This window comes from Vigna unguiculata, chromosome 11 (genome assembly GCF_037176805.1).
Source record: "Vigna unguiculata cultivar grain cowpea cultivar isolate G323 ecotype 2 chromosome 11, ASM3717680v1, whole genome shotgun sequence".
Lineage (NCBI taxonomy): Eukaryota > Viridiplantae > Streptophyta > Magnoliopsida > Fabales > Fabaceae > Vigna > Vigna unguiculata.
Window position 1 is genome coordinate 5,846,749 of NC_140802.1, and position 14,174 is coordinate 5,860,922.

The 14,174-nt window shown below is 32.1% G+C and overlaps 1 protein-coding gene across 1 annotated transcript; it reads right to left on the reverse strand.

Annotated features, from left to right (window-relative positions):
* Positions 1-2,574: 2,574 nt before the first annotated feature.
* LOC114170110 (S-protein homolog 5-like) lies at positions 2,575-3,021 on the reverse strand. Its single transcript, XM_028055598.2, has one exon. The coding sequence runs from the start codon at positions 3,019-3,021 to the stop codon at positions 2,575-2,577; it is 447 nt and encodes a 148-aa protein (XP_027911399.2).
* Positions 3,022-14,174: the final 11,153 nt, after the last annotated feature.

The window sequence follows — 14,174 nt, forward strand, 5'->3', positions numbered from 1 at the left end:
CGTGGGTCAAATGGGAAAATATATGCAAATCAAAGGAGATAGGGGGCCTGGGAATAAGAGACATTTGGAATTTTAATATTACATTCTTAGCTAAATGGAAATGGAGATTAGGTATAAAGGACGATGGTCTTTGGAAACAGGTCATAGAGTCGAAGTACGGATCATGGAGGAACCTTAGCGATCCTAACATATCAAGGTTTGCATCTAGGTGGTGGCTAGACATTTATAAAGTGTGTGGGAGCACGACGCAGGGACTTTGGTTTGATAAAAGCGTAGATAGGTGGTAGGAGAAGGGAAAAAAGTGAAGTTCTGGGAAGACAATTGGGCAGGGGGAGAAACACTTAGATGTAGGTTCCCTAGGTTGTACTTGCTGTCTGAATGTAAACATATGGTTATTGGGGAGGTTGGACACTGGGAGGACAACATATGGACTTGGGACCTAACTTGGAGGAGACCTAGATTAGTTTGGGAGTCAACTATGGAGGAACAATTCCTCCTTATTATTAATACTCCACGATTTCGCAAGGGTCATCCCGATACTTGGAAATGGAAAGACGACAAAGATGGGGTCTTCTCGGTAAAGTCAGCTTACAACACATTGCAAAGGACTAATGAAGAAGAAGAGAATAAGGAGTTTAAATTGTTGTGGAGCACAAGGGTAATCCCAAAGGCTCAAATACTAGGGTGGAGGGTATTTTTGGATAAATTACCGACTAAGGCCAATTTACAAGCAAGGGGTGTCCAACTACAACATAGTCTATGTGACTTGTGTAGTGAGCATGATGAGACCACTGATCATTTATTTTTCTCTTGTAGGGTGTCTGAAAAGGTATGGAATATGTGTGACAGATGGTTAGGGGTGAACAATGTGCACCATGTAAATGCTAGGGCCAACTTTCAACACTTTCATCTTCTTGACCTTAATAATAGACAAAATTTAGTTTGGAGAGGAATGTGGCTAGCTATTATTGGGGAAATCTGGAACCATAGAAATGGGGTAATTTTTAAGCATAGGAAAGTTGACCCTATAGAAATTTTTGGTTATGCCCAAGTGACGGCTTGGGTGTGGATGAAACACAAGATTTCAGATGTTAAGTTCTCATACAGTGATTGGTGCCTATCCCCAATTACCTGTCTAAAATCTATGTGATATGGTAATGTCGTGTGTTTATGTGTGTTAGGAAAGAAAAGCAGGAGACTCAGGCCAAGGGTCAAAGTAGATCTGATCACGATACAGGGACTTCTAAACAGTGAGCAAACAAGCACCATGTGAGGGGGTTGGTTGCAAACTTAACAATTTGATTTCACGGCAGAGCTGGTAACCTCCTAGCACTATTGCTTATTTTGAAATTAGAGATTGTTGCAATGTATAGGTCACAATGACAGCAACAAAAAACGTGGATGGGCTGGTTCTACAGATACTTAGGCCTTATGAAAGGGATACCTACATGTTTTTCCCTCTAGGAGTGTCAATTACAAAGTTGTTACGTGTAAGTTTGGTTCTGGCTAGAAATTCTGTTTACTGGAGCGTGAAACTAAGCCAGAGCATCCTTTTGTTCATGGTTGTTTTGTATAAGGGTTAGAACACCCCTTAAGTGTTCTCTTTAATTTAATTTCATTCTTTGCTGATAAAAAAAAATGTCTAAGATTATTCTAGTTTAAAATAAAAAAGCAAATTGTATCTTAATAATGAAAACTCTTAACACGGAAAGATGAGACATTTTAACGTCTCAAACCCTATAAAAATAACATATCAAGTTTACAATGTGTATACTTGATTAAATGTTTCCCTTCTCTCTCCAATGCCTTTGACATTCGCTTTCGAGCATGTGCTATGTGTACTTTAAAATCAATTTTGAAAGTTAGATGGACTAGGCCAAGGTCTTATGTAAAAATTAGCTAATTATCTACTTTATTGGACATTTTTTACGATTTTATTTTTGCCAAAGTGAAATTGGTGATGTTAATGTTCTTTTTTGTTTTTTATGTTAGGGAATCAATCAAAATAAAATAAAATAATAATCATAACAATAATAATTATAGTAATAACAACAACAATAATAAAAAAGAGATATTAAGATTGATCATACCAAACAATTCCTATAACAAAGAATATCAATATAAGATAAAATTATAAATATTAGAAAGAGTATGGATTGAGACATACAAAATAATGTCTTTAGAGATAAAACACTTCTATTACACAGGAAAAATAAAATAATGTGTTCCGAAACAATAATCCTATCATATTAATCGAGTGAATCGAAATATATCTTTAAACCTTATAACCATTAATGTTTTAAAAAGATAATATAGAACGAAATATTGAAAAACACTTTTTCATGAACTATTGTGTTTGTTTATGTTTTGAAGTATTTATAAGTAAAAGAGATTAAATAATAATAAGTCTTTTTAAACTAAAACAAATTGAATAAAGTTAAAAATTATTCTTCTATAAACAATATTTATTTTTTAAATTCTATTAAATATTTTCAACATACAGAACACCACACACATCGTGATGGATGATGGATTTTGTGATCACATAATTTAGTATCTTAGTATGTTTTAGAGTCATTGATTTTTCCACTTGAAGACTATGTCTTTCCTACGTGGCCCCAAAAACATATCATCTTCTGTGTAGCCTTCTACACCTTGTTGGGTGACATACCAATCACAGTGACGTGTGCACCTACGAGAATCCCTCTTAGTCTTATAGATATCATAGGTCCCTTCTCCCCCACTCCATGAAAAGTGACAGAAGAACAACGTTGTTCCCCAAAAATTAGGACGAAAGTGCCACCTAAAACTTCTCTTATAGTCTATCACATGAGCCTGCAGATCATCGTTTTTGGATTTGCAATGAACAGTGAGAGGTAAGTTGTCACCACCAAGATTGTTCACTATAACCATATGCACGGTGTACCAGTAAAATCCAAACAGAGGCTGTTTCGGTTCTTCTTCTGATAATGTCTCGGTGGTGGTAGAGTTTGTGGATGTAGCAGGATCACAGGTAGCCATAATCACGAAAACTAGAAACAAAAGGGGTTTGCGAAAGGGTCCCATGTTATGATGATGATTCTCTTGCTGGAGATTTATGACAAAGACAACAACGTTGTATGTGTTTATATAGGTTGTTGCATCAGGTTCCATTTCATCACTTCTTTGCATTGGTTTTCTGCAACCCTTTACGTCTGAAAGTGAAACCAATATAGCAACCGAATTTGAGGTTTTGGAAGTGCTTTTGTTTGTGAAATGCAAAGTTCGTGCAAAACTATTACACCAAGTAACGTTGGTAAAAGGTTTATGTCTCTTATTTAAAAAAAAAAAAAATTATTGATGTTCTAAAATTATAAATTTACTTTCTATTTCTCACTCGTGTTTTTCTACAAACGGTTATAGAGAGAACACATTTTATTTCAAATAATATTACAAAACTAAAATTTATTCACCCTTAAATTATTTTTAGTTTTTCTCTCTCGAAGCAATTAAAATCTAATCTCATCATTTTTAATTAATTAATTAATTAATTAAAATTGATTTTCTATTATTCTAATTTTTTTATCTTTTAAAAACACAGAAAAATTATCAAAAAAATCCTCCAAGAATTCGATTAAAAGAGTAGTTTAAGGTGCTGTGAAAGCAGTGTCGGATCTTGACTAAAAATGTCTAGGGGCCAAAGTAATATAATTTTGAAATCATTAGATTCGATCATTAGTATAATGTTTCAAATAATGACTTCTTTAACTGAACATTTTTTATCATTAGTATAATGCTTTAAAATATGTGAAGAGGTAGAATCTATCTTGTTTTAGTTAATAATTTTCTTTTCATCACTCTTAAACGATTAATTTATTCTTTCATTCTTTATCAACATACTTTTTTAAAATAATAAAAAAATAATTGATCATAATCTAATAAAAAATTGAGACATGTAATTATTAAAAGAAAAATATATTCATTATTCTTAATACATAATACACTATTATTTTTTTCAATATTCATAAAAAAAAAGAATATACAAAAAGCTCATTAGATAAAAAATAATAATGTTTTCATTATAAAATAAGACAAAAGACAGGAAAGGAAGAGGATAAATGAGAAATATAATGAGTTTATGTCTAACTTTTTTTTCTTTAAAAACAAAAAGAAGACATGTGAGAGTGAGAGATTATTACAATTTGTGAAAAACTAAAAAAAAAATGAAAAGAAAAATAAAAATTAGGTTAATAAATATTTGGTTTAATTACTCTTTTGATTCATGCTTTCGTTGAAAAATGTTAAGTTGGTCCTCCATTTTTTTTTTGTTTTAATTTGATCCCAATTTTTGAAAAACTGATCATCTTATATGATAAATTTCGTTAAATTCCTCAAAACATATCAATGATCTTTTCATTAAAATTGAAACTCTTAATATGGATGATTTGTTTTGTTGGTATAATTAACCTAATCCTACTATCAATTTTTAAATAAAATCAGGTTCTAAATAAAAACTAAACCTAAATATTTTTATTTTTTATTATATTTAATTTTATGTTTTATTATGTATTTACATTAAATAAAAGAAATAAAAAATAAAAAATTTAATTTTTATTAATTTCTAATATATTATCTATAATTTAAAAAAATTAATAAATTTTAAATATATTTTTATATTATATATATATATATATATATATATATATATATATATATATATATATATATATATATATATATATATATATAAAATCAAATCTTGGGAGGCCAGGGCCCTCCCTGTCCCCAAGTAGCTCCGCCACTGTGTGAAAGGATCAAATCAAGACATTTATCAACTCACAATAGTTGTGTGACCATCCTAATTATTAGCAATATTTTAGGGTTAAATATGTTTTTATCTCTTAACTTTAAGTGAAAATTGAACTTAGTTCTTCTCAAAATTTTAACTCAATTTAGTCCCTCAACTTTAAAACGGTGTGGATTTAATCATTTTTACCAAATTTTGTTAAGTTTATTTAACATTTCAAATGCATCTCGTGATAGCATTTGAGTTGTTTACATCGTTTAACACATTTTTTTTCTTCAATGTGTACTAAGAAACAATCATGAAACACATTTGAAATGTAAAATAAACTTAACAAAATTTGGTTATAAAAGTTGGGAATTAAATTGGATCAAAGTTTTGGAGAGAAATTAATTTCAATTTTCACTAAAAATTAGGGACAAAAACATATTTAACCCTTATTTTTAACTTAATCAATTTCAACTTCTTCTAGCTTAGTGATGTGAGAGTGTCAACATAACAATAGGGTTCTCCAAATTATCATACATAAACATGACTTACTAGATATCTAATTACAGTAATTAGTATTTTGACGTCTTACAGCGATGAAAAACATTGTGAAAAACCAGGTCAAATTGGTTCGTCTGTTAATGAAAAGTATGTTCAGTTCTCAATCATCATTTTGAATGTCACCAGGTAGATTATTGTTAGAATATATATATATATATATATATATATATATATATATATATATATATATATATATATATATATATATATATATATATATATATATATATATATATATATATATATATATATATATATATATATATATATATCAGTATTATTTGGATCTCGATCATTATTCACTAAAATTGAATATTCTTTTTATCACAATAATTTTTTACTAGAATTGATTATTTTAACTGTAATTACTCATGACTAAACATGGAGTATTATTTTCAACTTAGCTACTTATGATTAAATTACGATATTATTTGAAGTGCAACCACTCAAGATTAAACATAGAATATTATTTTTGATATAATCATTTTTGGCTAAGACACGTAATATTATTTTCAATACAATCACTCCTAACTAGATAGATTATAGCCAAGACGAATATTGTTTATAATTACTAGAAAGAAAGGGAAAGCATCATACCATGTATATATAAAGTTTAATAACTACTCGTTTGTTATTTGAACTTAAACTCTTGAAAATCTACTCACTAAGAACAATGAAATTGATAGGGTGTTTGCATTTATGATCACTTGTTATTATCTTTTTGAATGATTGTTTCAAATCCTGAGGTGAGAATAGATTCATTGCAGATCTTTTTAAGAATTTCTTATAACAAATAATAATAATAATATAAAATAAATTTATAAACAAAGAAAGTATTAAAAAAAATCTAGGTTAAGACGCACAATGTTTTCCTTAAAGCAAAAGCAGTCCAATTACACAAGACAAATAAAATAATATGCTTTTTTTTAAAGATACAACTATCTGTCAGATCAGACCGAGCGTAGCGAAATACCTCTTAACAATACTAATGTTTTAAAAAAATTAATATATAATGGAAAATTAAAAAACACTTTTTATAAGTAGTTGATAGTATTTATGAATAGGACAATGATATTTTGACACCACTTTTTTTTTTACTACCATTTAACATTACTCCCCACTATTATTTATTTTCTTTTTCTTCTAAAAATATAAAAGTTAACTTTTATTAATACTATTTTACCCTTATACAAGTTTTCAAATGGTCGTGAAATGGTGTCAAACAATATTTTTTCTTATAAATAAAAGAGAACAAATATTAATCAATTTGATTAAACTAAAATAAATGTAAAAACTATTGACCTATAAGATTATAGTTATAACATCCCTGACGCCACCCCTTAGCATCTTTGGCGTTACCAGGGTGTTAAAGGTCAGGTTGGGAGTTTGATATCCACTGACAACAACCTGCCTTGCGAAGTGGGGAGACACTTGGGGCGAGGGGTTGGGATGTATTGGGTGGCGCCAGGGATGTTATAATAGTAGTCATTAATAACAATATCATAATTTTTATATATTTTATAAATTATATTAAATATTTGAAACATACATCACATGTAAACATGAGATATTTATTGACATGGATGATGGATATTGTGATGACCTAATTTAGCATCTTATACTTCTCCACCCTTAGTAAGTTTGTCTGTATCGTCCCACTTGAACAATATGTCTCGTCTACGTTTTTTGCCATAATTCTTATTCTCTTCTGTGTAACCTTCTACACCTTCTTTGGTGACATACCAATCACAGTTATGAGTGCACCTATCATGATCCCTCCGATCCTTGTAGATATCATAGGCCCCTCTTCCCCCACTCCACCAAAAGTAACAGTAGAACAACGTTGTTCCCCAAAAATTAGGTCGGAATTTCCACCTGAAACTTTGGTCATATTGAATGACATGAACCTGAAGATCATCGTTTTTGGATTTGCAATGAAGAGTGAGAGGTGTGCCGTGACCAAGCTTGTTCACTATAAGCATATGTACGGTGAACAAGAACAATCCATCGGGAGAGCGTTTGGGTTCTTCTTCTGATGATGTCTCTGTGGTAGAGTTTGTGGATGTAGCAGGATCATAGGTAGCCATGAGAACGAGTAGAAACAAAAGGGTTTTGCAAAAGGGTCCCATGTTGTGATGATGATGATGATGATGATGATGATTCTCTTGCTGGAGATTTATGACAAAGACAACAACGTTGTATGTGTTTATATAGGTTGTTGCATCAGTTCTTTGCATTGGGTTTCTGCTACCCTTTGCGTCTGAAAGTGAAACCAAAGTAGTACCTGAATTTGAGGTCTGCGAGTGCTTTTGTTTGTGAAATGCAAAGTACATGCAAAACTAACATACGTGGGTAAGAGGTTTATGTCTCTTATTTTTTTTTTCATAGAAAACAAAATCACAGGACAACAAAGTGATTTTTTTTTTCTTCAAAACAATACTTTTTTAAAGAAAAATTCTTAAATAGACCCATTGGGAACATTAAGTGAATATGTTTAGAGTTTTCTGTTCTTGTTTGTGTTTTTAAAATGGGAGAAAAACTAAAAAAAAATAATTATTAATTAATGTTCTAAAATTTAAATCTTTTTTTTTTTATTTCTCACTTATATTTTTCTACAAACTATTAATCATAACACATTTTATTTCAAACTGTATACAAAGTTAATATTACAACACTAAAATTTATACGCCTTAAATTATTTTTTAGTTTTCTTCTATCGAAGCAATTAAAATCTAATCTCATCATTTTTAATTGATTATTTTAAATTAATTTTCTCTTATTTTATTTTTTTTAGTATTTTCATCCTTTAAAAATAAAAATAAAAATAATATAAAATATCCTCCGAGAATTCGATCCTTGAAGAGATAGAAGAGGAGCTTAAGGTGAAAGGAAGACATTTCCTAAGTCTCAAGTTGTGACCATCTTAATTATTTGCAGCATTCACTATTAAAAATTATTATATTACATGAAATTTTTCTTGCAAATCTATTAAAAATAATTATAAAATTTTTTTCCTGTTATTTGTTCTAAGAATCTTAATTGATAGATAATTCTTTTGTGGATAATTATTTCCTACAAAATTATAAAATTTGTAAGTATTTCATACAAAATTTGTTGTGAAACGTGTTTTATGTTAGGTTTTTAAGGAGGGGGTATCACTGGGGAGATACAACACTAATGAGACCTGAGCCTAACCACATAAGATACTGACACCACTCTCAACCAAAAACCTTAAGGCGATGGGTTTATGGGCCTTGATCCTTATATGGTGCTCTACTTTCTCATTTCTGGTCAATGTGGGACTTAGACTCACACTTGGATTCCTAAAAATCTCCCCCTCCAGCGGAAGCATTCCCAACCACGAGTACTCTTTTTCTGTACCGCCGTTCTTCTTAACGGGACACGCTTTACCTGACCCACACTGTCAGGAAGACTTTCGATACTAGGACCATACTGCACTCGTCGGAGCCGGTTTTAACCATCGGCTCTGATACCACTTGTCAGGTTTATAAGGAGGGGGTTTCACTGGGGAGAACAACACCAATGAGATCTGAGCCTAACCACATAAGACACTGACACCACTCTCAACCCAAAACCTTAAGGCGATGGGTTTATAGGTCTTTATCTTTATATGGTGCTCTACTTTCTCATTTATGGTCAATGTGGGACTTAGATTCACACTTGGATTCCTAACAATTTATACAAAATATTTATAAAAAAAGGCAGCAATTTTCTGCAATTGTTTATCCATAACAAAATTTGTAAGTATTTCCTACAACAAAAATTTCTAAACAAAATTAGTAGGGGAAATATGAGTTTTTTTAGTAGTGATCAACCTCGGTATACATATGCATATACCAATAGTACAAACATGACTTATCCAATTATAATAATTAGTATTCTAACGTCTAAAGGGATTAGAGATGTCAAAATGGGTTGGGACCCGTAAACCAACCCGGCTCACCACAAGTTCGGGCCAGGTTGGGTTGAAATTTTTTTATAAATTTCAATACAGGTTGATTTTTGACTTGACTCGCGTAGAACCCGGCTCATCTGGATTGAATTCGTGGTGAGCCGGGTTGGCTCAACAACCCGCAAATAAAGGATCACACAATTGTTTTTTGTTAAGTTGGGCTTTGTATTTGGGTCAAGTTAGGTAGTTTTTTTAGCCAACACATAGATAATTTGTATTTTTTGTGATTTTAGTTTGTATTTGGATTGTATTGAAGTTTATTTAGATTTTAATTAGAATTATAATTTAGTTTTGACTGAAAAAAATAAAAATAAAATTATATTTTTTTTAATTAAGTGAGCCTGTGAGCCAACCCGTTTAACCCACCAACCCGTGGTGGGTCAGGCCGGACCGGGTTCAAATTTTTTTGGCTCGTTAATAAGTGAGTCAGGTTGGATTGGCTTACTAAGTGATCAACCAGTGATGGGTCGAGTCGTGTTGGGTCGGATTACCCGTTTTGATAGCTCTAAAAGGGATGAAAAACATTGTGAAAAAACACTTCAAATGATAAGAATGATTGAATTGTCTTTTTAAAAATTTTGAAAAGTTTGTAAGATATCATGATGATGATGTACAATAAGGGATAGCTTCACTTGAGAGATAATTTGTCAAAAAGTATTTCTCAAGAAATTGTGTCTAATAAGGAACCTTGAGTTGAACAGATGGAATATCCAAAAAGACTTTCTCAAATCTTGTTTTCATAAATCTCTTCTTCAAACATTAGTTAGTTAAATACCATGTTATATAAAAATATAAAGGATAAGAAATATTTACATTGTTTTTATATTGATTTGTTTGTTAATGAAAATTATAACATGTTGAATTTCATTAGGTGAATTATTTTCAAAAGATACAAATAAGTATAATTTAGACCTTAGTCATTATTGACTAAAATTGAGTATTGTTTGTATCACAACCACTTTCTAGCTAAAATTGAGTATTATTTGAATCCCAACCACTTAGCTAAATATGGAGTATTATTTTCAATGTAGTCACTTCTGACAGTATTATTGAATTGCAACCAATCATGGCTAAACACAAAGTATTATTTTCGATGCAACCATTTGCTAAGACACATAGCATTATTTTCAATGCAACCACTCTTGGCTAAGACACATATTCTTTGGAACACAACCATTATATAGCTAAGACTAGTATTATTTTGGAATGCAACCATTCTTCACTAAAACTAACTATTGTTTGGATAACAATCAGTCTTGACTAATACGAGTATTCTTTGGAAAACAATCATTCATGGCTAAACAAACAAGGTTTGTATATCACAAAGATAAGGTTTCTTACTAGAAAGAGCTAGCGTCTTATGATGTATCACTAATGCAGATTTGGCTATTGAAATCATCTTATATGCTTTGGTTTTAAAGAAGACGAAGCATATAAAAATATGATGGCACTTTTAAAATTATCGCGAACTTATTAGCTTCAGTTGTCGAGAAACGGAAGCCTATTCTCCTATATGCTTCAGTTGATAAGGAACGAAAATTTATAAGTTCGCAAATTTATTAAAATTGCTGCTATTTTTTTTAATGAAGTGTAGAGGTATAGGCTTCGATTGTTGGGAAACCGAGGCCTATAGAAATATATGATTCAATTACTAAAGAATCAAGGTGTGTAATTTGAAAAAATAAAATTAAAATTGTCACTTTTTGTCTAATTATTTTATCTAAACACAAATGTATAGGTTTCTTATTCAAAACTAATAGCTGTTATTTGAATGTGAATAGTACATGATAAGTGTATCCATGATATTAAAATGCATAGTAATTTAGACACTTATTTCATGCTTAAATTTATTTTATCCATGAAAAATACCCCTTTATAGACATCATTAAACATCTCACTTAGTTGAATGAAAAGTAGAAAACTAATAAGTTAACTCCAATCTGCAGGAGAAAAGTGGAGAAATCAGGCACTAAGCTGGGCCATTATGAAGAAGCTTAGCCATGATAGATGCAAAGTCAGGACAATCACAAAGATTCTTTGGCTGAGCTTGAGAAATGTTGTTGAGCCACACTTTTGAGCTTGAACAAATGGTGAGAAGCATTGCATGAAACTGATAGTGATATGACACATTAATGTTACGAACAAGACAATTAAGGAAAGAATAAAAGAGCGAAAAATTGACACAATCTCATCTTCCATTGCTAGCTCCCACTTAATATATTCACCTCCCTGCATAGCCTCAACAAAATGCTCTGGCTCACTAGCATCAGTCAACAACAAGTAATGCAATGAAGGGGAGTACCTTTGTGGTGCTACAATTGTTCTGCTAGACCTTCTAGTCAGTAATTCAGGAGTTATTGACTCTACTATCTGTTCAGGTTCTGACCCAAACTCTGACTCGGGCTCTGACTCAGGCTCTACTTCTGTATTCTGCCTTCTGTTGGCTACATCACTTTCTGAAATTTCTTCTAATGATACATGCTCTGGCTTTTTATTTGCATTTGCAAATTCTACAGTCATGTCCTTATAGAACATGTTTTCATTAAAAGTAACATTTCTACTTCTGATAATTTTCTTATTTTGGTCATCCCAAAACCTGTAGTCATACATGTCAGATCCATAGCCAATGAAATAGCAGCCCTTTGCCTTAGGGTCCAATTTATCTCTACTATTAGAGTTCAACAAAATATATGAAGCACAACCAAAAACTTTCAGATGTGAAAGGTTTACCTCATTTCTAGACCATACTTCTTCAGGTAACTGATAGCCTAAAGGAACTGATGGTCCTCTGTTTATGAGATAGGCTATTGTGCTTATTGCATCTGCCCAAAATACCTTGGGTAATCCTGATTGGATTCTCATACATCTTGCTCTCTCATTCAAGGTTATGTTCATTCTTTCTGCCACACCGTTTTGTTCTGGTGTTCCTGGAACGGTCTTGATCATTCTGATCCCATTCTCTGAACAAAACTCCTTGAATTGATTATTGCATATTCTCCACCATTATTAGACTTCAAACATTTAATCTTTAAACCTGTTTGAGTCTCAACCTCCTGTTTCCACCTTTTAAACACAGAAAATACATCAGATTTATTTTTAAGAAAATAAACCCATACCTTTCTTATAGAGTCATCAATGAAGGTTACGTAATACTGTGAACCTCCAAGAGATTTCACTGGAGCTGGCCCCCAAACATCTGTATGCACTAGTGCTAGTCTTTCAACTTTAGACGACTTACTTGTTTTGGAGAAGCTAACCTTTTTCTGCTTTCCAAAGATACAATGTTCGCAAGGTCCAACGTCAACATGCTTCAAGTTAGGTATTTTACCTTTTGAGACCATGAGCTTCATTCCTTTCTCACTCATATGCCCAAGCCTCTGATGCCACAAAGAGAAACTGTTGCCAACTTCTACAACTGATATCATATCCTCATCTGCAATCATGTAAAGAGATCCTTGCTTCTTTCCACGAGCAACAACAAGATTACCTTTCATTACTTTCCAGTGTCCATCTCCAAAGGTGGTGTAATGACCTTCATCATCCAACTGCCCTATAGATATTAAGTTTCTCTTTAAGGCAGGAATATGTCTGACATTGTTCAAAGTCCACACACTTCCATTAGAGGTTCTGATATTGATATCACCTCTTCCTATAATATCAAGAGATTTTCCATCTGCAAGGTAGACCTTCCCAAACTTTTCTGGAACATAGTTAGATAATAATTCTAAGGAAGGTGTAGTATGAAATGACGCACCTGAGTCCATAATCCATGAGTCAATAGAACTATCTAGACTACATAATAGTGCATCTTCAATTTCATCAGTTGCTGCATTTGCTGATTGATCACTATCTTGCCTCTTGTTGTTGTTGTTCTTCCTTGGAGCCTTACATTGATTTGTAAAATGACCCCTTTTCTGACAATTCCAACAAGTGATATCATTCCGGAATTTTGGTTTTGATTTCTTTCTAGACTTTGATCTGCCTCGGCCTTGATTACGACCTTTCTGGCTACTTCTTCCTTTAGTTTCAGTACTCAATGCTGAACCAGAACTAGAACTGGAAGATTCCCCTGAACTTTTCCTGCGAACATCTTCGCTTAAGATCAAGTCACGAATGTTATCAAGCTTCAACTTACTATTACTTGCAGAATTACTAACCGCAGTAACAGTTGCACTCCAACTTTCCGGAAAATATGATAATAAAATTAAAACTTTCACCTCATCATCAAATGTTATCTGCACTGATGTCAACTGCGCAATAATTGTATTGAATTCACTAATATGATTAGTAATCGAGTTACCTTCACCCATTTTGAGGTTGACTAGTCTGCGAATCAAATACACTTTATTGGCTGCAGATGGCTTCTCATACATATTTGACAATGCCTTCATCAAATCTACGGTTGTGTTCTCGTTCATGATGTTGAACGCAACATTCTTGGCTAATGTCAACCGGATCACACCAAGTGTCCGCCGATCTAACAAATCCCATTATGCCTGCTCCATGTCAGTTGGCTTCTGCCCTGTTAAGGGTAGATACAACTTCTTCTGATATAGGTAGTCCTTTATCTGTATCTTCCAGAACCCGAAGTCACTGTCATCAAACTTCTCAATCCTCACCTTCTCTTCTTCCAATGCCATTGCTCTTGCTGCTTTTACAAAAGCTCCTGCTGCGGCTTTTGACCAAAGCTCCCACTACTTCTCTAAACTGAGATCCCTAAGAAGAAAAAATAGAAACCAAATCTTTTCTAATGTGGAAGATCAGACAATGCTGCAACCACAGAGCATACTAAGAAAAATGGCTCTGATACCAATTGTTAGGAACAAGGCAATAAAGGAAAGAATAAAAGAGAGTAAAATAGACACAGAG

What these genes read in the sequence shown, in the direction of transcription:
- LOC114170110 (XM_028055598.2), bottom strand. Translation starts at nt 3,021, where the DNA reads ATGGCTACCTGTGATCCTGCTACATCCACAAACTCTACCACCACCGAG.